This window comes from Rhinatrema bivittatum, chromosome 7, assembly GCF_901001135.1.
Source record: "Rhinatrema bivittatum chromosome 7, aRhiBiv1.1, whole genome shotgun sequence".
NCBI lineage: Eukaryota > Metazoa > Chordata > Amphibia > Gymnophiona > Rhinatrematidae > Rhinatrema > Rhinatrema bivittatum.
In genome coordinates, this window is record NC_042621.1 from 133,583,747 (window position 1) to 133,609,337 (window position 25,591).

General features: G+C 46.8%; 1 protein-coding gene across 2 annotated transcripts in view; it reads right to left on the reverse strand.

Annotated features, from left to right (window-relative positions):
- Positions 1-25,591, reverse strand: part of HELLS (helicase, lymphoid specific) — a 330,133-nt gene that overhangs the window by 263,247 nt on the left and 41,295 nt on the right. The window contains exons 1-2 of one of the 2 annotated variants that reach the window (XM_029609168.1): positions 16,098-16,318; positions 3,898-3,998 (exon numbers count right to left, since the gene is read on the reverse strand). In XM_029609168.1, the coding sequence (XP_029465028.1) occupies positions 3,898-3,998; positions 16,098-16,128 (132 nt within the window). In that variant the 5' untranslated portion in view covers positions 16,129-16,318. Of the gene's footprint in view, positions 1-3,897; positions 3,999-16,097; positions 16,319-25,591 lie in introns of those variants that run through there. The other variant, XM_029609169.1, reaches the window with a different exon arrangement.

Genomic DNA, 25,591 nt, shown 5'->3' on the forward strand with positions numbered 1-25,591 from the left:
CGCCATGGCCTACCATGCGGCGTGTAAGAACAAAGCCTAAGTGCAGGGCCTAGCCCACATAGAGCCACTCAACCTGCCCGGCTGCCCAGTTCCCCAACCCCAACGGAAGCAGGAACAAACGTTGGTATGGCACGCAGAGAACAGAGATCGGAGGATGTCTTGAAACCCCTCTGTCTCAGATTAAAACTCTTTTTTTTTTTTTTAAACCTTATCTGAGCTCAGCGCTTACCGGCGGAGTACACAGATAGTCTCTGGCTGCGGGGGGGGGGGGGGGGGGAAGAAGAGGGCATCTGCCGTCACCGCCGCGTTCAACCTCCTGTACCTGCTGCCTTTCAGCTGAACTAGCAGCTAAGTCAATGCCAGGAAACCCAGCTACCAGACCAAGGTACACCCCTGAGGGACCACGGAAATCACCTCAGGAATTCTCAACTGAGGAAGGGACCATTAGGCATCACTGCAGGAGAGCGGGACTTTCTTTTCCTGAATTTAGAATTTCAAATTTCTCCTTCTGAATAGTTCAAAGCAATCCCCATAGGGAGATGCACATCCACCATCTGCTGGAGACAGAGAATACTGGTAGGCTGGGGTCACTTGCAGGGCTATATATACTATGACATCAGCTTGCTCAGTCTCCATCTGCTGGCATGGGAGCATAAACCTGAGTCCATCCGTTTACACACTAGGAAATGGGTGGTTTTCTTTGAGCCATGAAAGGTACTGAAAAGTGCTGCTGTGAGGATTGCAAAAGCATTTTTTTTTTTGAGGAGCTGAATCAGAGATATTTTAAAAGTTTAATATATCCCTTTGTCCAGTAGTTCATAGTGGTTTACAATGTTATATACATATTTAAAAAGTATCTCTACTTCTGAGATACTCTCTACACTGAAGAAAATGAAACCTTCATCTCACCCTTTAGACCACATCCCATCCAAACTTCTCCTGCTAATACCAGACACAATCTGGTATTAGCTATATCACAATGTACTTAATTTAATACCTTCTTAAGGCTTCTCTTTTTCCAGCTGAACCAGCTTCCAAGTTCAAGGTCCTTGTTATTATGTAACTTTTTGCTTCTCTGCTCTTGTCTCTTACCACAAAATTTGCTCCTTATGTTATGTTACGTTATACTGATCTACCCCTGTTCGATGTAAACCGACCTGATATGGTATTCAACCTTGAAGGTCGGTATAGAAAAATGTTAAATAAATAAATAAATAAATCTCCAATGCTCTGACTGACATTATTAACTGTTCCCTAGCACAAGGAATCTACCCGGACGACCTGAAAATTGCATCCATCAAACCGCTCTTAAAAAAACCCAACTTAAATCCTAATGATCCTACCAATTTCCGTCCTATATCCAATCTCCCTTTCATAGCTAAGGTAATGGAAAAATTAGTTAACGCCAGACTCACAGACTACCTCGAAGAACATAAAATTCTGTTCCCATCTCAATATGGCTTCAGAAAAGCTTTAAGTACTGAATCACTGCTAATCTCCCTGACCGACTACCTCATCATGGGCCTGGATAAAGGTCACACTTATTTACTGATCCTCCTGGACCTCTCAGCTGCCTTTGATACGGTTAACCACTCCACCCTTCTAATTCAATTAGCAAACATCGGAATAACAGGAACAGCACTATCATGGTTCAAATCGTTCTTAGGGAACAGAAAATACAAAGTCAAAATTCACAACAAAGAATCTCAACACTACTCTTCATCTACGGGAGTTCCACAGGGCTCCTCCCTTTCACCAACGCTCTTTAAAATCTACCTGCTCCCTCTTTGCCAACTGCTAATTAACTTAAACCTTAAACACTTTCTGTATGCAGATGACGTCCAGATAGTCATCCCCGTCAAAGAATCCTACACCAAAACTCTAGAATTCTGGGAAACTTGTCTTCAAAAAAATCGATGGACTCCTCTCAAACCTTAATCTAATACTAAACTCTTCAAAAAGCGAACTCCTCCTAATTTCATCTGAAAACAGCAACATCGACTCAAATCCTCCACCCAATCTACAATCTCCACAAGTAAGAAACTTGGGAGCTATCGTAGATAACAGGTTAAACCTAAAAGCATTCATAAATCAAACTACTAAGGACTGCTTCTATAAACTCCAAGTCTTAAAAAGAATAAGACCACTCTTCCATTTTCAGGACTACAGAACTATTCTACAATCAATAATATTTGCTAAACTAGATTACTGCAACTCTTTGCTATTAGGTCTTCCATCATCTCACACCAAACCCCTTCAGATGGTCCAAAACACGGCTGCGAGAATATTAACTAACACACGGAGAAGAGACCACATATCACCAATCCTCAAAGACCTGCACCGGCTGCCAATTCACTACAGAATCATATATAAGTCCATAACCACTATTTACAAAGCTACACATCAATACTCTCAGCTCAACCTTCAAATTCCTCTCAAAAAATTCACGTCCAAAAGACCAATAAGAGAGTCCTATAGAGAAACCCTACAAGTCCCACACTCCAAATCCATGAAACACATAACCGCCAGAGACAGGGCTTTCTCCACTGCAGGTCCAACACTGTGGAACTCCATCCCACCAGATTTGCGACAGGAAACCTGCCTTCCTACATTTAGGAAAAGACTTAAAACGTGGCTATTCATGAAAGCCTTTCCCGAACTAAACTGAACATATTCCATTATTATCTAGTCGCTCAAATCTTTGCCTTAATCATGGTAATTAATATCCCTACCTCATAAGGGCAACTCATCAATGCTATAAGCACATTGACTGGCATGAATGTTCTCTCTATTTAAACCCCTGCTTCTTTTCTATGATCCAAGTTATATTACTCCCTTGTTTTATTGTAACTGCATTCCTTAGCCTTCTCTTGTTTAATATGTTTTTTACTACTATTATTATTATTATCATTACTAAGATCTATGTTATTTTTTGCCTCTTGTTCCCTATCCACTTGTTAATTGTAAACCGACATGATGCGATATTTATCGCGAATGCCAGTATAGAAAATCTTTAAATAAATAAATAAAAAACAAACTGTGCTCTACCGTCCTTGCTCTGTCGCAGATGAAAAAGAACTGAGGAGTCTTCTGGAATTATCCTTTGCATGGGAACCGCCGCACATGCCCAGTAGGGCAAAAATTGTTTTGTTTTGTTTTTTTACTTTGAAAGACAGCTCTATCTAGTGTGTCGTTCGATAACATCACCCCATAAAGCATTCAGCCTGTTTATCAACTGAAAAAAAGTTATCTAAAAGTATGCAAAACAAAATCTTGATGAGCCTAAATTTTTTGGAACAAAGTGCTTTGAATTGATGAAATAAAATTGCACTGTTCGACTATAATCACATGAAATACTTGTCAAAATAAACGTATACAGAAAGAATTACACATCAAAGAAGAGCAAGGCAACATCTCTGTAGGGAATCATTTTTTTGAAACAGACCACTACATCAATGACCTTATGATTAGAATACAAAAAGGTAAATTTAGAACAATCCAGAAACCTAGAACTTGTTTGATCATTTTAACTTCATTTCAGAACTCTCATAACTTGAGACCATTTTTTATTTAAATTCACTACCAGAAAAAAATCCTACTGCCTCTAACACATAAATGGCACATACACCCCTCTTTCATACTACCACTGTAATGTATTTATGATTCACTTCTATTTTTTGCAAATGTCATTCTCTTGCCCTGAGCTGCTCCCAGAAAAAGTTAATTCCAACAAGCATATTTCCAGTAAAATAATATCACTTTATTCTTTTGTCATCTTTTGTTTCCACACAGTTTACTTGGGAATGGTTTTTCCAACATTAAACTCATGTAGACAATCCATTTTTTTTACCATGTTGCAAAGAATAGCATATCACAGCTATTAACATAGCTATTTACCTTTTCTAATATCTTCCGCTCTTCCTCTTGACCAGCTCTCTCAAGCTTCTCTTCCTCTTGAAGCATGGAAGGAGTTAGAATCATTTCTCCAATAGGCATCTCTGCAAGAACATGGTACAAAATATTTCAATTTAACCCACCCTCCATTTTAATGGCATGAACAACCAAAACTGCATACCCTTCCATCTCACACCTTATACACTAATAAAACTTAATAAGAAGTACTTAATGATTTATACCAAACACAAAATAATTCTCATGGCTACAAGCCCTATCCCATAGCTGAGCGCAAGAACAGTGAAATGTCTTGCTTAAGTTAAAGGCAACAAAGGAAATGGAACCAAAGTCTCCAGTTATCAGAGCTCTGTGCTCTAAACCAATGCATTCCCCCCATTTGCTGCAGAGGTTCAATTGCTAATTCTGCAGCAAGAGTTAGAAAATTTGGCAACTATGTGACACATTTGTAAAGAATTGTATTATGTAGGGCCAGCACGATATACCTGAATGTAACCCACTTTAAAGTGCCTGAAAAGTAGAATATAAATGAAATAAACAGATAATCAAATGCTGTACACTGCCAAGAAAAAAGTCCACAGTTCAGTCACACCAAGAGGGGTCCTTCTGCTCCCCAGTTCAGCTAGGACTGGAAATGCTGCGAAGGCAGGGTTCACAGCCCCCAGAGGAATGTGGCCATTGCTAAAGGGTGACACCTAGTGGGCAAAAAAAAGAAAGAAAAATAACACCCCCTTTTCCCTAGAAACATCAGAACTGACTTAAAAAGGAAAAATTAATTATTCTAATGTACACAACAACCTGAGAAAATGTATTTTAAATCAACATTTTGATTTTAAAAAAAGGGGGTTTACATATGTTTAAAAAAAAAAAACACACAACCAGGCAGTTTCTTCCTGCTCCTTTATACTTCAACTCAATCGGAACCAGAGTAAGGATCAGGCACTATAAGCCTTCATTCACAACTACTAATGAATTCCTCTCCCCCCCCCCCCCCCATGTAAATGTACCTAGTCTGGTTATTGTAGTGACAGACCTGGGCTGGATGCCATGTACAAGGGCTCCTTCCAGAAAACTGCAAATGGGGACCCTGAATCAGACATGCCAAGCTGGGTCAGACCAAGAGCAAATTGAGTCCAGCATAATGTCTGACAGTGGCCAATGCGGGAGAAATGGTGGCTTTCCTCAAGTCTACCTGGCTAACAATTATCCATTATAATAGGTCTACTCTTTGGGATAAGAACAAAAGAAGATGCCATACTGTGTCACACTGTGGGTCCATCAAGCCCAGCATCCTGTTTCCAACAGTGGCCAATCCAGTTTACAAGAATCTGGCAAGTACCCAAACATTAAATAGATCCCTTGCTATTAATGCCAGTAATAGTGGCTACTCCTGAAGTCAACCTGATTAATAGTTTATGGACCTCTCCTCCAGGAACTTATCCAAATTTTACTTAAAACTAGCTACCTTAACTGCCCTAACCATATCCTCTGGATATGAATTCCAGAACTTAATTATAATTTGCGTGAAAAAGAATTTCCTCCTATTTGTTGCTAACTTCATGGAGTGCCTCCTAATACTTCTATTATCCGAAAGAGTAACTAACCTGATTCACATTTACCGTTCTAGTCCCCTCATGATTTTATAGACTACCATATCCCCCCACCCCAGCCGTCTCTTCTCCAAGCTGAACAGTCCTAACCTCTTTAGCCTTTCCTCATAGGGGAACCATTCCATCCCCTTTTTCATTTTGGTTGCCCTTCTCTGTACCTTCTCCAGTGCAACCATATCTTTTCTGAGATGCGACGACCAGAACTGCACACAGTACTCAAGGTCTCACTGTGGAGCGATACAGAGCATTATGACATTCTCTGTTTTATTCACCATTCCCCTCCTAATAATTCCTAACATTCTGTGCTTTTTTTTGACCACCGCAGCACACTGAGCTGACAATTTCAATGTATTATCCATTATGACATCTAAATCTTTTTCCTGGGCGTTAACTTCTATTATGGAACCTAACATCATGAAACTACAGCATGTAGAAATCCATATTGGCCACAGTCAGAGACATGATGCTCCATGGACCCTTGATCTAGTTCATTTCCCAGAGCTCGTCCAGTTAAAACACCACCTACGGATCTACCTCTAGCTTTTTTTTTTTTTTTTTTTTTTTTTTTAACGAAGACACCTGCTTTTCAGGGATACTTGTGCTTTCCCAGCGTCCCCCTGCTGCGTTGGGTGCAACACACAGTCCATCTGCGCCGTGTGCATCGTAGGCAGACGCTCCAATATTTCTGCGTCGTTTTAAGCTCGGTCAGCATCTGCATCAGTGGGGAATGGCCTGCTTCGTTTCAATACTTGCGTAAGTCCATGTGCCTCGACGCCACTGGTGGTTGTCGACATCAGCGTATCCCCAACGCCCGCTATTCCCTGGGGGAGCTCAACCACATTAAGCGGGCCCAGGGAGGAGGTCCTCTGACTTCTCTGGGGCTACTCGTTTCCAGCCCCAGGGCTGAATGGGAAGAGTGCTGCTCTGATGCCAGGGCATAGAAATTGGTACCCTCCTCCCTCAATTTGGCGACCTTATGGGCCCTCTGCCTCCGGGCAACATCTGACCACAGTCCCGGCAAGAGGACTGATCATGCTCTGGGCCCAGGCAGAGATAACAGTATTTACGTCCATCCGTGTTGGACATAATCTTCCTACATTGCCAGTACTTGAAGTAGAGCGGCTTCGGCGCCACGGAAGGACTAAAAAGTGCCGTTTGGTTTTGTTTCCCCCCCCCCCCCGAGTATTGCATAATCTTTGAGAAATGAGAGAGCAGCTCCACACGCAGCCTGCAGCGCAGAAGAAAAACTGAGGGGAAGATGGCGATCACGCGAGAAGAATTGCGCAGCCGCACAAGGCAAAAGCTCTGCCTCAGGGCCACCGGAGGGCAGCCCCCTGATAGCATGGCTAATTCAGCCTGCTAACAACGGGAAAAAAAAATGATTCCAAATTATCTCTGTCAACTGATAAGTAGGGCTGTTAATACAAACAAGAAACATAATTTGAAATGTCTGCCAATATCAGAATTCTAAGTGAGATGAGAGAGTAAAAGTGCATAGCACTGAATGAAGTAGAAATAACTGGCATCTCAGAGACCTGGTGGAAGTAGGATAACCAATGGGATAGTGCTATATCAGGGTTCAAATTATATTGTAGTGAGAGATTAATCAACTTGGTGAGGGGGGGGGGGGGGGAAGGGCACTTTATGTTCAGGATGGCATAGAGTCCAACAGGATAAAGTACTTGAAGGTGAATAAATGCACAGTAGAATCTTTATGAGTAGAAATCCCATGTGTGTTGGGGAAGAGTATGGCATTAGGAGTATACTACCGTCCACAGGGCCAAAATGATCAGACAGACTATCTTCCCTAATTTCAGAGATTTAGGGAAGCTAAAAAATTTGGCAGTGCAGTTATAATGGGAGATTTCAATTACCCAGATATTGACAAGGTAAGTGTAACATCAAGACATGCTAGACAGGTAAAGTTCCTGGATGGAATAAATGACAGTCATGGAGCAACTGATTCAAGAACCAACAAGAGAGGGAGCTATTTGGACCTACTTCTTAGTGGAACCCAAGATTTGGTATGAGAAGTCACAATGATTGGGCCACTTGGCAATAGTGATCATAACATGATCAAATTTGACTTAATGACTGGCGGGGAGACAATAAGTAAATCTACAGTTCTAGCGCTAAACTTTCCAAAGGGAGAAATTGATAACATGAAGAAAATAGTTAGAAAAAAACTTGAAAAGTATAGCTACAAAGTTTAAGAGCGTACAACAGGCATGGGCATTGTTTAAAAATACCATCTTAGAAGCACAGTCCCAATATATTGCACGCGTTAAAAAAGTGAAAGGTCTACCTCAAAGAGGAAGTGAAGGAGAAGGGAGAAATACCTTGGATATATCTGAACTTTTGGAATTATCTATAGATTCAGAAATTAAGGAAAGGAAATCCATGTTGGTATTGTTTGCTTTTGTTTCAGACCGAAATCATGTATTGAAATTGTTTCTCAGACACAGGCTAGCTCTATTCTACGGAGCACAAATTTGGATATATCCTGACATAGTAAAACTAACACAAACTCGTAGAAAGGAATTTCTTACAATGAGAGAGAGGGTCCTACGTTTAGGTGCCCGATAAGTCTTAAAATATCCCAGTAAGTGTTGTGTTAGGTATATGAGCAACCACTACTTGTTTTTTGAACCTGACCAGCTCAGGGATTTTCTGACTGGTCACTCACATAGTTCCCCCATTGAAGGACCGATTTAATAATGGGATAAAGTTGCTAGAACCTATCGATTACTTATTGAATTTTGTTTTCTTTGCTCTGTTCTTTTGCCCCCATATTGCTTATATTTAGGTAAATATACTCTATGTAAATGTATAATATATAGGTAGAGTTATATATGTGAAATATATACATTTTGGGTATATCTACCGTGTTCTATGCAGAAAGTATTACATGTAAATTATGTGAAAATTTGAAAATAAAAAAAAAAAAGAAAGAAAGGAAGATCAAATGACTGCTGGCATAGTTAAAAGGTGAGGTGAGAGGCTATTTTAGCCAAAAGAACTTCCTTCAAAAATTGGAAGGATCCATCTGAAGAAAATAGGAAAAAGAATAAGCACTAGCAAGTTACATGTAAAACATTTATAAGAAAATCTAAAAGAGAATTCAAAAAGAAGCTGGCTGTAGGAGCTAAAACTCATAAAAATATTTTTTAAATATATCCAAAGCAGGAAGACAGAGAAGAGTCAGTTGGATCGTTAGATGTTTGAGGCATTAAAGGGGCACTTAGGAAAGCTAAGGCCATTGTGGAAAGACTAAATGAATTATTTGCTCGAGTGTTTAATGAGAAAGTTGGGGAGATATCTGTTCCGAAGACAGTTTAAGAGTGAAGAGTCAGATGAACTGAACCAAATCATGAACCACCTAGCAGTAGGGCTAGATTGACAAACTGAAGAGTAGCAAATTACCCAAACCAGATGGTATACACCCCAGGGTTCTGAAAGAACTCAAAAATAACATTTTAGATCTATTACTAGTAATTTGTAATTATCATTAAAATCATGCATTATACCTAAAGATTGGAAGGTGATCAATGTAAACCCAATAAAAGAGCTGCAGGGGTAATCCAGAAAACTATAGACCAGTAAGACTGACTTCACTGCCTTGAAAAATTGTGGAAAACTATTCTAAACACCAAATCACAGAACATAGACATGGCACAATGGGATACAGCTAACAGATTTACCCAAGGGAAGTCTTGCCCACTGGTGTGGATTAACCTGTTTGAATGTTAAGAAATTTTGTGCTTACTCTTTGGTTGGTAATCATTTGGAATGATTATATGGACAAATTTGTTATTCAGGAATCACTTGATATGTCTACCAAGCCACAGAAAACCATAACCAACAAGAGCAAATCTACACACAAAGCTTCTGCTCTGAAGTCACCTTTCCAGCATAAGCTATTCAGGAAATATCTTTGGAAATTTCAAAATCTTTTACTAAATCAGTAGCTAATATTTTAGAGCAGTGATTCTTAACCAGTTTGTCGCGTGCTACCGGTCTCCCACTGCTCTTCCCTCCTCTTCCTTCACCGAGCGAGAGAGGGACAGTCTTCCACTGCTGCCGCCCGGGCTATCAGCACGTTCAAGCCCGGATGGGAACTGCAGCAGTGTTAATGGAGGCTGGCAACTGCAGCTGGGTCTTTTCTTCTTCCTGCACCTGCCCTGGAATAGGTGCAGGAAGAAGTGGGATGCGCAGGAATAAGAAAGCCATGCAGCACGAAAAAGTAGCGGCGGCAGCATCGGCCCCAAGCAGTAGCGTGGGCCCGGAGCAAAATCAGAAGCAGCCAGAAATCTGCCCAGGAGACAGCAGAATTTGCCTCCCATGGCCGATGGGATTCTTCTTTCTTGGCCTGCAGGGGCTAGAGGAAGAGGCTGCCACAGCTACCATTTGTGCTCGGGGAGGGGGGGGGGGCAGGAAGTGAGTGAGAGAACGTATGTGCGATTGAGAGTGTGTATGTGTTACTGTGATTGAGAGCCTGTGTGTGAGAGCATTTGATTGAGATCAAATATGTAAGTGTGTGAGAGAGAGTATCTGTGTGATTGAGAGAAACTGGTCAGAAAGGTGATGTGTGGATATAGGAGAGACAATGGAAGTGACTGGTCAGGGAGATGGCGTGTGTGTGCGTGTGTGTGTGTGTGTGTGTGTGTGTGTGTAAGTGATTATGGGAATGAGAAGCCTAAGCATTTGGAGAGAGCTGTCATAGGAGTGAGAAACCTGGGGGCGTGAGACATAGCATGAGAGCGAGAAGCCTGTGTGTGTATATGAGAGAGAGACTGTTTGGGAAGGTGTCTGTCTGTAAGAGAAAGACTGGTCAGAAGAGGATTGGTGTGTGAAAGACAGAAACTGGTATGTGAGTGCGACTGGTATGCGTGTGTGTGTGTGAGAGAGAGAAAAAGTGATTATGGAAATGAGAAGCCTGTGCATGTGGAGAAAGCTAGTATAGGCGTGAAAAACCTGTGTGTGCGTGAGAGATACAGCATGGGAATGAGAAGACTGTATATGTAAGATAGAACATGGAAGTGGGAAGGTGTGTGCGCGTGTGTGTGTGTGCACGCGCATGAGAGAGAGAGAGACTGTTCAGGAAGGCGACTGGTGTGTGAAAGACAGAAACTGGTCACGAGGGTGTGACTGGTATGTGTGTGTGTGCGAGAGAGACAGAGAGACTGGTCATGGGCCCTAAGAAAGAGGACCATGAGTACAGAGCTTCAGCCACTACTGCTTCTGGTGTGTGCTACTGGTCTGCATGGAAGAGGAGTAGGAGAGCTGCCGGATGGAGTTAGTAAAGGTAGCTTTATGTTTATTTTTCTTGACTGCCATTTTAATTACTGAATATTATGTGATGTGTCTGCTGTTTTTAAATATTTTATTGGTGTTTGGAGAATTTTAAATAATTTTTATGAGTTTTTAATTGTTGGATATTATTCTGTTTATAGTTGTTAAACATTTATTCTGTTTATTAGTATAGTTATACAATTACTTCTGTGTTGGGATCTATAGCTGCTTGTCTATTTCTGTTTTCCTAACAGGAGGTATATTGGCATTTAGGGCCTGATTTAATATTTGCAGTGTTGCCTTTTCATAAGTAGGGTTGTTACTGTTTGAGTGTTCCATAATACAGGTGTAACTGTGCGGATTAGTTGATGTGCATTACTGCAGATCCTAGAAGTATGTTAGGTCTGTTATGTGTATGTGACCGAGGTGAGGTATTTTACTAACATGTAAGCATTTGTATCAGTTTTATTTGTTTTATTTTCTCAAGAGGACATGCATTGGTGATAAACTGCTCTCTTTTCATAAGTAGGGCTATTGAGCCTGGTACTAGGAGTTTGTGTTGCTGTTACTAGAACCAGAATATCATTTTTGTACAGGGAATGCCATAATTCTGCTTTACATCCATAATTGTGGGTCACATGGGTTCCTGCGGATGCAAACTGTACTTTTACATTTAGCCCTGTCATGTGTTGTGTCACGCATGTGAGAACCATCTGTCAGGTGTGTCCCAACAGAAAAAAAGGTTGAGAACCACTGTTTTAGAGGACAGACTTTCCAAAATGCAAACCTTTCTGGAGGGTCTCACAGAACGAGTGGATTCACATGAGGCACAGATTCAGGCAGCGGAGTTCCAGATCTCACAGCAGGAAGATCAATTTACAGATCTTCAAACAGAGGTTTCTCAGCTTCTACAGTCTAATGGGCAGCTTTCCATCAAAGAATAGAAGACCTTGAGAATAGGCTTTGCAGCAGCAATGTTCGGCTGATCAGCATTCAGAATCGGTACTAGATCCAGAACTCAGCTATCTGTGCGAGTGTTGGCTGCGTGAACAATTGGATCTTTTTGGTGAACAAAAGTAGATTCCCATAGAGAGCACACAGACTAGGTGTACACCAGGAGGATTCCCCTAGAGTCCAGTAATTGTAAAAATTCTTAACTATGCTGATAAAGCTACAATAAGGGCAGCATTTTGCAAGAAGAAAGATCTGACTTATGAGGGATCCAACATGCTACTTTTTTCAGGCTTCTCAGCCAGCATGGGTAAATGGTGAAGTGACAGAGGCTATTAAAGCCAAAAGGACATCTTTCAAAAACTGGAAGGTGAATCCAAATGATGAAAACAGAAAAGAGCATATGTACTGGCAAGTTAGATATAAAGTATTAATAAGGCAGGCCAAAAGGGAATTTGAAAAAAATGTCAAAGGCGCAAACATCCAAAATAAAAACTCTCTCAAGTATATCTGGAACAAGAAACCTGTGAGGGAATTGACTGGACCACTAGATAACAGGGACAAAAGGGATTCAAGGAGAAGAAAGCCATAGCAGAAAAACTAAATGTATTCTTTGCTTCATTCTTTACTGAGGGCATCGGGGAGTGAAGGCGATGACTCAGAGAAACTGAAGCAAATCACAGTGAACAGGGAAGATGTAACAGAACAAATTGATAAAATAAAGAGCATAAATGACCAGGTTCAGATGGTATATACCCCAGAGCTCTGAAGGAACTAAACAAAAACTGCAGGACTGGAGGATGGCCAAGGTAACGCCAATCTGTAAAAAGGTTCCAGAAATAATCCGGAAAGCTACAGACTGTTGCGTAACGGATGTTTTAGTGTGCCCTTGGGCCTCAGCCCGACCCCAGATGGATCCAGAACCGAAACGAGGGTTGATGGCGTGTTCCAGCATGGCGTAACTACGGTCTACCCTCTGCCGGGCCTGCAAGCTCCCAGCGCCAACAACATGATGATGTTGGCAGGAGAACGATCCTCCGACCGTTCCGAGCCCTTTCGGACCTGCCGCTTGGATCGGCATGAAGCAGCAGGCCGGCCTGAGGATGAGGGCAGATGGGAACCTTGACACGCAGACATGACACCAAGGTTGATGCAACGGCATCACAGACGAGAGTTGTTGAAGACATGACACCAGGGCTATTGAAGACAAGACACCAGGGCTGTTGCGAAGACATCACGGACCAGGATCGATGCGACGACATCAGAAACAAGGAACTTGAAGTCCAGACGCGACGAGAAGCAGGGCAGGAGGACATTGGCACTGTCTCTCAGGGCGCCCTACTCAGCCCACCTTCACGGGAGGACCCAATGGGCTGGTCGCGGACCACCCTGTCCTTCTGCGCGCCCTACACAGCCCAAGAAGGCTGGTCACGGACCACTCAGAGAGCGGGACGAGTGCAGGGAAGAATCCAGCCAAGGCAGAACTTCGATGACTGAGCCATATGTCATCCGGAGCTCCACAAAGGCTGGCAGGACAAGACGGCTCAGAAGCACAGGAAAGAATTCCACCTGCAGGCCACTCCACGCTCGGGAAAGATGTCATCCGAGGGACCAAGGCCTGACAGGACCAGAAGGCTCAGGAGCACTGAAGAGAGGAGCATGACACCAAGGAACCAGGAACATAAGGAAGCAGGACGTCTGAAGACGAGACACCAGGACACCTGGACGGGGACTTCAGGCAATCAAGACATGACAACGAAACGATGAGGAGCTCCACGTAGAAGACCTGACGGAGCTCTGGCAGGCAGGAGCCTCCAGAGTGAAGTAACTCCGATGCAAAGCAAGACGTAGTGCGAAGACAGCCCTTATATAGGGCTAGCACAGGAAATCAGTACATAGGTGGGGCCGGCAACACTTCCTGTGGCTGGCCCTTTAAATTTAGTAGAGAGGCGCGGCCTTGCGCCTAGAGGAAGGAAGCAGGGCTGTGCAGGACCGTGGACAGCGGCCTGCACAGATGTCGACGTCGCGAGGCAGCAGGGCTGGCCTGGACGCAGGCCTTAAAGACAGCAGCGGCTCCAGCCACTGCAGGAGGCCCCGGGGGCGGCTCCAGCCGCCAATCAAGCCCAGGGATGCGGCCTCCTGCCGCGAAGATGGAGAAGATGTCAGTGGCAGCTTCCAGCCACGAAGAGGACAGAAAGTCCGCGGCTCCTGCCGTGGTGAAGCAGGGTACCAAGGGCGGCCTCCGGGCCGCGAGAGCAAGAAAGTCCGCGGCTCCAGCCGCACCGGAAGGCCCGACATCGGCGGCATCCGTGCCGCATCAGGTGAAGCATGGCAGCAGAAACGAGGTGAGCAGGGCCTGCTCGCGGGGATTAGCTCCGCGGGCAGGGTTCCATAACAGACTAGTGAGCATGCTGTTGGTACCCAGCAAAATTGTAGAAGCTATTCTGAAGAACAAAATTTCTGGCCATCTGGATAGAGACTGATTAATAGGGCAGAGACAACAAGGATTTTTTGTCTTACAAATCTGTGGATTTTTTTTAAGGGGTTAATAAACATGCAGACAAGGGTGAGTCACAGTTGAGATAATGTACCTGGATTTTCAGAAAGCTTTTAACAAAGTCCCTCATAAAAGGTTCATCAAGAAATTAAAGTCATGGGATGGGAGGCAATGTCATATTGTGGATTGGTAACTTGTTAAATGATAAAAAAAAGAGAGGAGGAACTGGTCATTTCTCTCAATGAAGAAAGGTGAATAGTGGAGTGTCCCAGGGATCTGTACTGGAAATGCTACTTTTTAATATATTTATAAATGATTTGGAAAAGGGAGTGCAGAGTAAGTGTATCAAATTTGCAGATGTCAGAAACGTAGTTAAATCATAAGCTTATTGTAAGAAATTGCAAAGAGTTTGGGAGATTAGGCATCTAAATTGCAGATGAAATGTAATGTGGACAAGTGCAAAGAGATGTGTATAAGGAAGAATAGTCCAAACTTTTGTTACACAATGCTGGGTTCCGTATTAGGCCTCACCCCCCAGGAAAAGGATCTTGGTATCACAGTGGATATACTTTTTCATCCTCAGCTCAGTGCATGGCAGTGGACACAAAAGCAAATAGAATGTTAGGTACTACAAGGAAAGGAATGAAAAATAAAACTGAATATACCATACCTTAAATACTGCATGCTGTTCTGTCCCATCTTAAAACAGATATAGCAAAACCAGAAAAGGTCAACCAGAGAAGGGTGACCAAAATAATAAACGGGATGACTCCCCTATGAGAAAAGACTAAACAGGTTAGCCTGGAGAAGAGGCAGCTGAGAGGAGATATGATAGAGATCTATAAAATCATGAATAGTGAGGAAATGGTAGATAAGGTACGGTTATTTCTCTTTTCCAATAATTCTAGGATTAGGGGACAATCCATGAAGCTAATGGGTAGCAGTTTTAAAACACATTAGAGAAAGCATTTTTTCACTCAGTGTACAATTAAACTTTGGAATTTGCTATTAGAGGATGTGGTGAAGGCTGATACTTAGAGGAAAAGTTCATAAATCACAAATAGCCTTGAAGATGGGGGAAAGCCACTGCTTATTCTGATTATGAGCAAGGAGGACTGCCTTTATTCCATTGAGTTTCTACCAGGTACTTGTGATCTGGATTAGCTACTATCGGTGATATTGGGCTTGATAGATCTTTGGTCTGACAGTATTTATGTTCTTCTGCTATGCTGATTGTTATCAGGGAACCCATACAAATATAATAACTGTGCTATTTCATACATTACATGTATGTGGCTCTACATCAGAGCTCCATACAAGCATCACATTCATAAATGTAAAAAAATACAGCTGAAAATATGGATCACAAGATATTTTTAAATATGTAAAAATAAAATGTACTAGCCCAAGAGTAAAGGAAACCTGAGAATACAGAAGAAAATGAGAGCACAAATAGGCAAAGGGAATACAAGGAAGCAGCATAAGGACAACAATGTGGAGAGTTGGTGATGAGACTAGATTTGGGGTAACCATATCTGAAGAGAACCAGAAGAGACATAGCTGAAGGAACTGGGGAGGGGATGCGTCTTACACAGGGAAAGTTGGAGAGGGGGAGGCGGACTAGCCGGACACGTGTGTAAAAAAGTGAAGGAACAGAAGGGGAGAAAAGTTGTACCAGATCTGAACGAGGATGTGAGGAGTCATAAGGGAGCCTGTAAAAGGGAAAGCGGGGACGCAGCTGGGAGAGGAATGTGAATGGGCAGGTGCCACTGCCACGGTTCTGGCTCAGCTTCCTCCCGGGACGAATTAAAAATGCAATCGCTCGACTTTCTTACCGTTTCCGGGCTCTGGCTCATTCTGCGGCATGTCGACTCTTCTGCCGTTCTCTGCGTAAAACCAAACGTTGAGACAGGGAGTTCTTGCACAAAGCACCTTGAATTTCCAATACCGGCTCACGCGTCTCACAAGCAAAAACTATTACCAGCGGCTCGCGCGCTTTTTCTTTCACTTTTTACGCGCGCCGCTTTCCACCCGCATCACGCGACAAATGCAGCTCTCGCGAGAACTCACAAGAAAAGGCGCGAGATTTTTTTTTTCCCCCATTATTTGTATTGCCATGCATTACCGGTCTACAACTGAATCTCAGCGTTCTGAAACCAGCATAGCGGCTCCTTGCAATGTCTGAACGTGCAAGAAGGCAGAGTTAGAGAAAGCCTCTCATAAATCTACAAAAAGCCTACCCTTTATTTAAACTTATAACCTTCACCTACTCTAAGTTCTCTGTCACCTCACCCTTCTTCGGGTTCCAATGTAATAACTTAGTTATTAAAATGTTTTCTATACTGCCTTCTGGATCAAACCGCAGGTTTTTACTGCTGTTTGAGCATGCATTTTTCCACTGTAAGTACTTAATGAGTTTTAACACATAAAAATACACACTAAGGCCTGGATTCATCATTCTATGGCAGAATGATGAATCTTGTGAAAACAAGAGGCGAGGGGCAAAGGGGGGGTGGGCCTGCGAAACCAGCAGCCTTCGCAGGTGTCTTCGCTGCTGGCTTTCGCACCAAATAGCACCACCGTGAAAGGTGATGCTATTCAGCGCGCTACTGGCAACGATAAGGTTACTAACCTTATCACTGCCAGCAAAGACATCGCCGAGTCCGCCCCATCGCCGCCCCGACTCCTCCCCTTGCTGCCCCGACTCTGCCCCCAGCATGCTATCGCACATGAAAAGGGCCTTTTCGCATGCGATAAGCCTTTGAAAATGACCCCCTTAAACAGGAGTGAAAACCTGCACTAAAATTTGTGAAGGTGAAGGCAAATCCCATCTTAAAGAAGGAATTAGTTATTCCCCAGCAATGCTGAGAGGTGTGTTAAAAGGCAGACATAAGGAATATTGGGACTGCTGTAATAAGCAGTGCTCAGCCTACCATGATTTTTTTGGCACTAACCTTATTCAGGTATGTACTATGGGTTGTAGTGCTGAAAAAAAACACAATATGCTTAGAGCAGGTACACGCAGATCGCATGTAAAGGAAACTATTAGCTATTACAGAGCAATACCGAGAGCCGCATTAGCAGGGAGATGTTGTAACACAGGAAATTTAACCCCAGGGTCAAGGCAGTAATAAAACTTAAATTACATTTCTGGTGGCAATTTTACTCTATTGTGTTGCTGTGTATAGGTGCTTCTGTGGCTTCTATGGATTATGTGGCAAATATTGGGGCTGATGTAAGACCTGCGCCAAAATCCACACTGATTTTCTGTGCAAATATTTTTGGCGCGTGCGGCCAAAACCAGTGGCAGCGCGGGATGTAATAATGGCCACGTATGCTAATTAGATGCTTGAATAAAATCCACATGCACCATCATGCGTACAGTAACATGCACTATCTAGTAAACAGGCAGACATCTGCACAGAAATCTGCATGGACACCCATCGGCATGTGAACGCTTGCGATTGATTCTTGGGGCGAAAGCTTTTCTTCTCAAAAAAATTTATAAATTAGTGTCCAGAGGTTGATGTGAAGGTGGGTAGAGCAATATCTAACCCCTTCATGATCGGACGCCAACTGCCGGCGACAGCATGAAATGCAGATCAGCAATTCTGCCTCACCGATCAGCTGCCTTCTCTCTACCCATTCCATCGACCGCTTGGCTGTGTTATGCTCAGGCTTTCTCTCATTTACACACAGGCTCTCAATCACATACCCACATGCTCCCTCACCTAAACCAGCTCTCAATCACACACATACTCTCTTTCACATACTCTCTCAATCATTCACATACATGCTCTCTCACTCACTCACACACACACAGGATCTCAAACACATATGCTTGCTCATTCACTCACTCTCCCCCGAACTAGCGGCAGCAGCAGCCTCCTCCACTTCTAACCCTAAAGGTGCCAACTGATAGTGACCACGCCCTGCGCATAGGCAGAAGAACCCCACAGCAGCGCAAGATGACTTAACAGTGGGCTTTTCACGCCCAGCAGACAGGAAGAAGAGCTGATGTGCCTGGAGGGTTTCCACACCCTACTGGCAAGAAGATAAAGAAGACCTGAGGCTCATCTGTATACTTCTCCCAGGAGACTCAGTAGTAGAGGACTCCAGAGATGACGCCTTCTAGGCGTCATCTTCCACAGCCCCTGCACTCTTCCCAGCAGAGACTAGGTGGCTTGTCTGCATTCTTCTCCCAGCAGAGGACACTGCATGTCATCTAAACTTAATTCTTCACAGGCCCCACACACTTTCCAGCCACAGATAACTGGAAGGCTTGTCTGCATACTTCTCTCATCAGCCTTAGCAGAGGACTCCATTTCTAAGCTTTAGCATCCACAGCCTCTGCACTGTTTCCAGCAGCAGAGAACCAGAAGGCTCATCTGCATACTTCTCCCAGCAGAGGACTTCAGAGGCCACCAGGAGCCTTCTAGGATCCAGCTTCCACAGCCCCCATATTCTTTCCAGAAGGACCAGAAGGTTGCCTATATACTTCTTCCAGAAGCCCCAACAGAGGACACCGCAAGTCATCTAGATTTCAGCTTCCACAGCCCCCACACTGTTTCCAGCAGCAGAAGACTGGAAGGCAAAATAGAACATCTTGAGTGTTAAGATTTCACCTGTTTCATAGGCTCACCATGCCCTGTGTCAACCTGCCATGACGCCTCCTCACCAGCAGAGGCCTCCCGTGAACTCCGTTAGAGCTATGCAAGCCATCTCCTCACAGCCTGTGGTACAGCCTTCTCTCTACCCGGGGACATCAGCTAGCTTCATCTCTAGGCTTGCCAAGCTCCTCCTCATTACTCTCACCACACCCAAGCTCCAGCCCTATGTAATCCAGTCTTGCTACTTCATCCTTGCTTCTTCATAGAGTTACGCTTGGCTCTCTGACCTGGACACTGTTTCATTGCTTTATATCTTGTGGCTTCCTTGCTTCCTGCTTCTTGCTATGTGGCCTACTCAGGTGTTGCCTTGTGGCCTCTAGGCCTTCTTGCTCCTTGTGCCTTGCTCTGTGACCTACCCTAGGCCTTACCTTGCCTTGTGTCCTCCGGGCCTGCCCTATAATATCCAGCCTTGTGGCCTATCTAGGCCTCTCTCTATATGTAGGGGCCTTCAGGGCTATGGGCTAGTGCAATGGTTCTCAACCTTTTTCCCATCGTGACACACCTGACCGACCACGCTCACATGTGTGACACACTGCTCATTACAATTTACGATAGAAATAAAAATTCCCTGTACGTTCCAGGATCAGTCCAGACACCTGGGTTGTGTCTCCGCACCAGCAGATGGAGACAGAGTAAAACTTGTCGGGCCCCCTACATATAGTAAGGCGCCACCCACAGCCCGTCAGTCTTTCTCTGTCTCCAGCAGATGGGGCAGGTCCACCCACAGTCTCGATTGATCCTGGCTTAGGGAGTTTAGATAGTCAGGGGAATTTGAAGAAAAAAAAAAAAAAAAAAAGGGTAAAAGAAGAAGAATTCTTCAAGCAAGAAAAGCAGCGGAAGCCCGAGTCCTGTAAGCCTCCCAGGGGGGGTTTGTAAGGTCCTGAGGGGACTATCCCCCCCTGGTTGAGGCCGCTGCTGGGGTTGAGGACCCGGCCTGGGCAGGCAGCAGTGTCGGGGGTGACACCGGGGAGCCCGGTTCACTCACCCCCGCTGGAAGGGAGCATTCAGGACCTGGGCCAGCGACAAGTAAAGTAAAAAAAAAAAAAAGAAGTTGTTTTTGTTTTCGGCTGTGCAGCTTCTCCTCTCGCTCCAGTATTTTGTTCGTCGCGGGGGAGGGGGGTCGTTGTCCGTCCGGCCGACTCGCTCAATTTTATTTTTTGTTTTTGCTTCGGCCCTCCCGACCGCGGGCAGATCGCGACATGCCCAGAGGGGCCTCGTGCCGCGCATGCGGCTCGGCGCACTCGCGCGTCTCCAGGGAGGGGCTGTGCACAAAGTGCGTTTCGGGCGGCGAGGGGTCGTCCGAGGTCGGGCGGGGGCCCCGACCCCGGCCGGCGCGATCGCCGCCGCGCGAGGAGCCCGATGATGGGGGCAGGGCTGAGCGCGGGAACGGCGGCCATCTTGGCTTCAGTCAGAGAAGCCACGAGGAAGGCCGTGGGGGATCCCGGATTGCCCCCAGCGCTTTCCCCGCAGCAGCGACCCTCTGGGGGGGCCCCCCCGGGGGACGGGGAGTCGCCGGAGGAACGTAGTCTGGAGGAGGCCTCTTCGGATTCGGAGGCCTCCTTTTCCTCGGATTTTGCAAGCTTGCTCCACAAGCTGGTTAAATATAAGAAATTGAAGCGGAAGAGGAGTAAAAGGGGTTCGGGCAGACAGCCAGAGCCCCGGAAGAGAAGGTCGGGGGACGCTCCGCGGCGGCCCGCGGATCCACCCAAGGGACGCCGGCCCTTACGGGGGGTCCCTCAGGAATCTGAGTCCGAGTCGAGTTCGGCTGCGGAGGACATCGTGGATGTTGAGGCTCCAGGGGACTCAGGAACCCACGCCGGGACGGAGGCGATGCAGGCCGGGAACGCTAAAGGGCCAGCGGTGGAAGGTGATGACCCGAAGGTCATGCGCTTGTTTCGAAAAGAAGAGCTGGCGCCGCTGATCCCGGCTATCCTTCTGGAAGTTGGAGTGGATGCCCCCCCAGTGGGGGCTCGTACAGATGCGAAGATGGATCCGGTGCTGCTGGGTCTTCAGGGGCCAGCGGTGGCATTCCCGTTCCACTTTTCGGCTACGGATATCCTGTTCCGGGAGTGGGATACGCCGGACTTGGGCCTGAAGGTCAGTAAGGCTATGGATAAGTTGTATCCATTGCCGGAGGATGCGCTGGAGATGCTGCGTTTTCCCAGAGTGGATGCCGCAGTGTCGGCAGTGACGAAACGCTCCACAATTCCGGTCACCGGAGCCACGGCCCTTAAGGACATTCAGGACCAGAAACTTGAGGGGCAGCTGAAGAAAGTGTTCGAGGCGTCGGCCTTGAGAGTCCGGGCGGCCATTTGCAGTAACTTTGCGCTGCGGGCAGGTTTGCGCTGGGCGCAGGTACTTCAGGCCAATGCAGGTCTCTCGGGAGAAGAGGAGGCACAGGCGAACCAGCTGGAAGCGGTGATAGCGTATAGCGCGGATGCCATGCATGACCTCCTACGGACGTCGGCCAGGGCCATGGTTTCGGCAGTTTCAGCGCGCCGGTTGCTGTGGCTCAGAAATTGGGCGGCGGATGGGTCCTCTAAGGCTCATCTCGGATCTCTTCCGTTCAAAGGGAGGCTGCTGTTCGGTAAGGAGCTGGACGACCTGATGCAGTCGCTAGGAGAGAACAGGGCTTTCAAGCTGCCTGAGGATAGGCACCGGAGCCGGTCATCTTTCTCCGGTAGGGCCCGTTTTCGGGGACCACGGAAGTCGCGGCCGCAGAGACCATCCGGGCCCTCCTACCGGCCGGGGTCTGGATCCTCGAGAACATCGTCGTGGTCTCAGTCCTTTCGTGGCAGAAAGTTTGGGAGGCGTGACGGTCCCGCGTCCGGGTCGGGTCCGAAAGCCTCACAATGAAGTTCGGTCGGTCCGTTCCCTGCAGCCGGCTCCTCCGGCCGTGCCAAACGTAGGGGCCAGGTTGGAGCGGTTCTACGGGGAATGGACCAGTATCACGACGGATCAGTGGGTCCTCACGGTGATAAGACACGGTTACACTTTAGATTTTGCACGGATTCCGGCGGACAAGTTTTTGGTCTCCCCTTGCCAGGGGCGCGGCAAGCAGGCGGCCGTCTGGGATACGCTCTGCCGGCTACGAGACCTGGGCGCAATTATGCCCGTTCCACCGGGGCAGCGCCGTCGGGGGCGGTACTCCATCTACTTCATTGTGCCAAAGAAGGAAGGGACCTTCAGACCCATCTTAGACCTGAAAGGGGTCAACAGATGTCTTCGCGTACCACGCTTCAAGATGGAGACGATTCGGTCAGTGATCGCCTCAGTACGGCCAGGCGAGTTCCTGGCGTCCTTGGACCTCACGGAGGCTTACCTTCATATAGGCATTCAGCCGGAACATCAGCGGTTTCTGCGCTTCTGCATCCTAGGCAGGCATTATCAGTTCAAGGCTCTCCCCTTCGGCCTTGCCACCGCTCCACGGATGTTTACAAAAGTAATGGTGGTGGTGGCAGCCGAGCTTCGCAAGGAGGGATTCCTGGTACATCCCTACTTGGACGACTGGCTCATCCGGGCCAAAACGGAGAGCCAATGCCGACATGCAGTCAAAAGAGTACTACAACTTTTGCGCTCCCTCGGCTGGGTGGTCAATCTCGCCAAAAGTCATCTCGTCCCCACCCAGACGCTACATTACCTGGGAGCGCTGTTCGACACGAAGCAGGGCAGAGTGTCTCTGTCCCAGGAGCGGGTGTCCAAGCTGCAGGGCCAGGTGCGCAGGTTGATGTCCCTGCGGTGTCCGCTGGTCTGCGATCATCTCATGGTGTTGGGATCGATGGCGTCAAAGCTGGCATTGGTTCCCTGGGCTTTTGCTCATCTACGGCCGTTGCAATCCGCATTGCTCTCCCGATGGCGACCGGTGTCGGAGAATTTTCACATGCCACTTCCACTATCGGATCGGGCAAGGTCCAGCCTACAGTGGTGGCTCAGCTCCGACAACTTGACACGTGGAGTGTCCCTGGTTATGCCCGCCTGGACGGTGGTCACCACGGATGCCAGTCTCTCCGGATGGGGGGCGGTGTGCATGGGACACTCGGTGCAAGGACAGTGGTCCAAAGCTCAGTCACAGTGGTCCATCAATTGCCTGGAGACCAGAGCGGTCTTGCTGGCGCTGCAGGCTTTTCTACCGTTGATCCGCGGAAAGGCGGTCAGGGTCTTGTCGGACAACGCGACCACAGTGGCGTACATCAATCGCCAAGGAGGGACAAGGAGCCGAGCCGTCGCGGAGCAGGCGTGACAATTAATGACCTGGGCGGAAAGGAATCTCGGCAACATCGCGGCGTCACATATAGCCGGAGTAGACAATGTCCAAGCGGATTTTCTCAGCCGACATCGCCTGGACCCGGGGGAATGGGAGCTGCCGGAGGGAGCTTACCACCTCCTCTGCGAGCGGTGGGGAACGCCACACATGGATCTAATGGCCACCGCTCAGAACGCCAAAGCCCCGAGGTTCTTCAGTCGGTGGAGAGAGCGGGGGGCCGAAGGGGTGGACGCCCTGGTCCTCCCCTGGCCCACAGACGTTCTGCTGTATGTGTTCCCTCCTTGGCCCCTGATAGGCAAAGTTCTTCGACGCATAGAGATGCATCCCACAGAGGTGATCCTGGTGGCGCCCGAGTGGCCCCGGCGTCCTTGGTTCGCGGACCTTCTACAATTGGCACGGGAGCCTCCTCTCCGATTCCGAGGGGAGGCAGCGCTCCTACGTCAAGGACCCATCTGTTTGGAGGACGCGGATCACTTCTGTCTCGCGGCCTGGCTTTTGAGAGGAAACGCTTGAAGAATAAAGGATATTCGGATGCGGTGGTAGCCACATTGCTGAGTTCTAGAAAGCGTTCTACGTCCTTCGCCTACGTTCGGGTTTGGACGGTGTTTGAGGATTGGTGTAGAATGCGTGAGGTAAATCCTGTGCTGCCCTCCGTACCGGATGTCCTTGCTTTTCTTCAGGCGGGCCTTGCGAAGGGGCTGTCTTGCAGTACTCTAAAAGTCCAGGTGGCGGCCCTTGGGTGCCTCAGGGGTAGGGTGCATGGTAGGTCGTTAGCGCAACATCCGGATGTGGCGCGTTTTCTTCGGGGAGCCAAGCATTTGCGGCCACCGTTACGTCAGCCTTGTCCGTCTTGGAATCTCAATTGGGTTCTTTCCGCTCTGTGTACGTCCCCTTTTGAGCCTCTTAAGCATGCAACGCTCAAGGACCTTACTCTCAAGGCGGTGTTTCTTGTGGCAATCGCGTTGGCGAGACGAGTTTCCGAATTGCAGGCGTTATCTTGCAGGGAGCCCTTCTTACGCTTCTCTGACGCAGGGGTCTCGTTACGGACGGTTCCCTCCTTCCTCCCGAAGGTGGTGTCAGCTTTTCATTTGAACCAGTCGGTTGAGCTGCCCGCTTTTCCGGAGGGGGAGCGTTCTGATCCTGATCCAAGAATGTTGAAGAAACTTGATGTCCGCAGAGTCCTGCTCCGTTATCTGGAGGTTACGAATCCTTTCCGGGTTTCGGACCATCTCTTTGTTTTGTGCTCGGGGCCCAAACGAGGGGGGTCGGCTTCCCGTACCACGATTGCGCGCTGGCTCAAGGAAGCCATCGCTTCCGCGTATATCCTGAAGGGGAAGCCTGTTCCTGCGGGTCTTCGGGCGCACTCGACGCGAGCACAAGCCGCCTCTTGGGCGGAGTCGTCGCAGGTGTCCCCTCAAGAGATTTGCAGAGCGGCGACTTGGAAGTCCCTGCATACTTTTGCTAGACACTACCGGTTGGATGTTCATGGCCTGGATTCAGGGGGTTTCGGAGGGAGAGTTCTGCGAGCGGGACTCTCTGGCTCCCACCCTCGGTAATTCAGCTCTGGTACATCCCAGGTGTCTGGACTGATCCTGGTACGTACAGGGAAAGGAAAATTAGTTTCTTACCTGATAATTTTCGTTCCTGTAGTACCAAGGATCAGTCCAGGATCCCGCCCACGTAGTCTGTTTGTTTTGAGTTACATAGAGGAGAGTCCGCTCGGTTAACACTCTATGTTTTTGTTTACTTGTATGTTGTTGGGGCCTCTGGTTCTGGGAGTTCTGATCCAGCTGGGGGTTCGTTGACTGGGCCCTGGTTTCGGGCAGTATAGCTAGTTAGTTGGAGTTTTTTCCATTTGCTTTGACATTACGTAAGACTGACGGGCTGTGGGTGGCGCCTTACTATATGTAGGGGGCCCGACAAGTTTTACTCTGTCTCCATCTGCTGGTGTGGAGACACAACCCAGGTGTCTGGACTGATCCTTGGTACTACAGGAACGAAAATTATCAGGTAAGAAACTAATTTTCCTATAAATGTCCAGTATTATTTTTATTGTTAAGAATGACACAAGAAAAAGATACATATTCTGTCTGAACAGAAAATGCATAAACAGTAAACATCCCACACCAAAACAGCACCAGTTTCCAGCACTTAAACAGTAACCACCTTACCTAAGAAAAGGCAACACTGAAATATTATACCAGGCCTTAAGACACTAATACATCTCCTATTAGGAAAATGGACCAAGTCAGGCTGCTATAGAGCCCTACACAGAAACTACATGCCAGCAGAAAACCTCACCTGAATCACATGTGCTGACCCTCAACTAACAAAGAATAAAGAGACCAAAATGCATAACTAGAAGCATGCAGACAAAAACTGAATTGGAAACCGC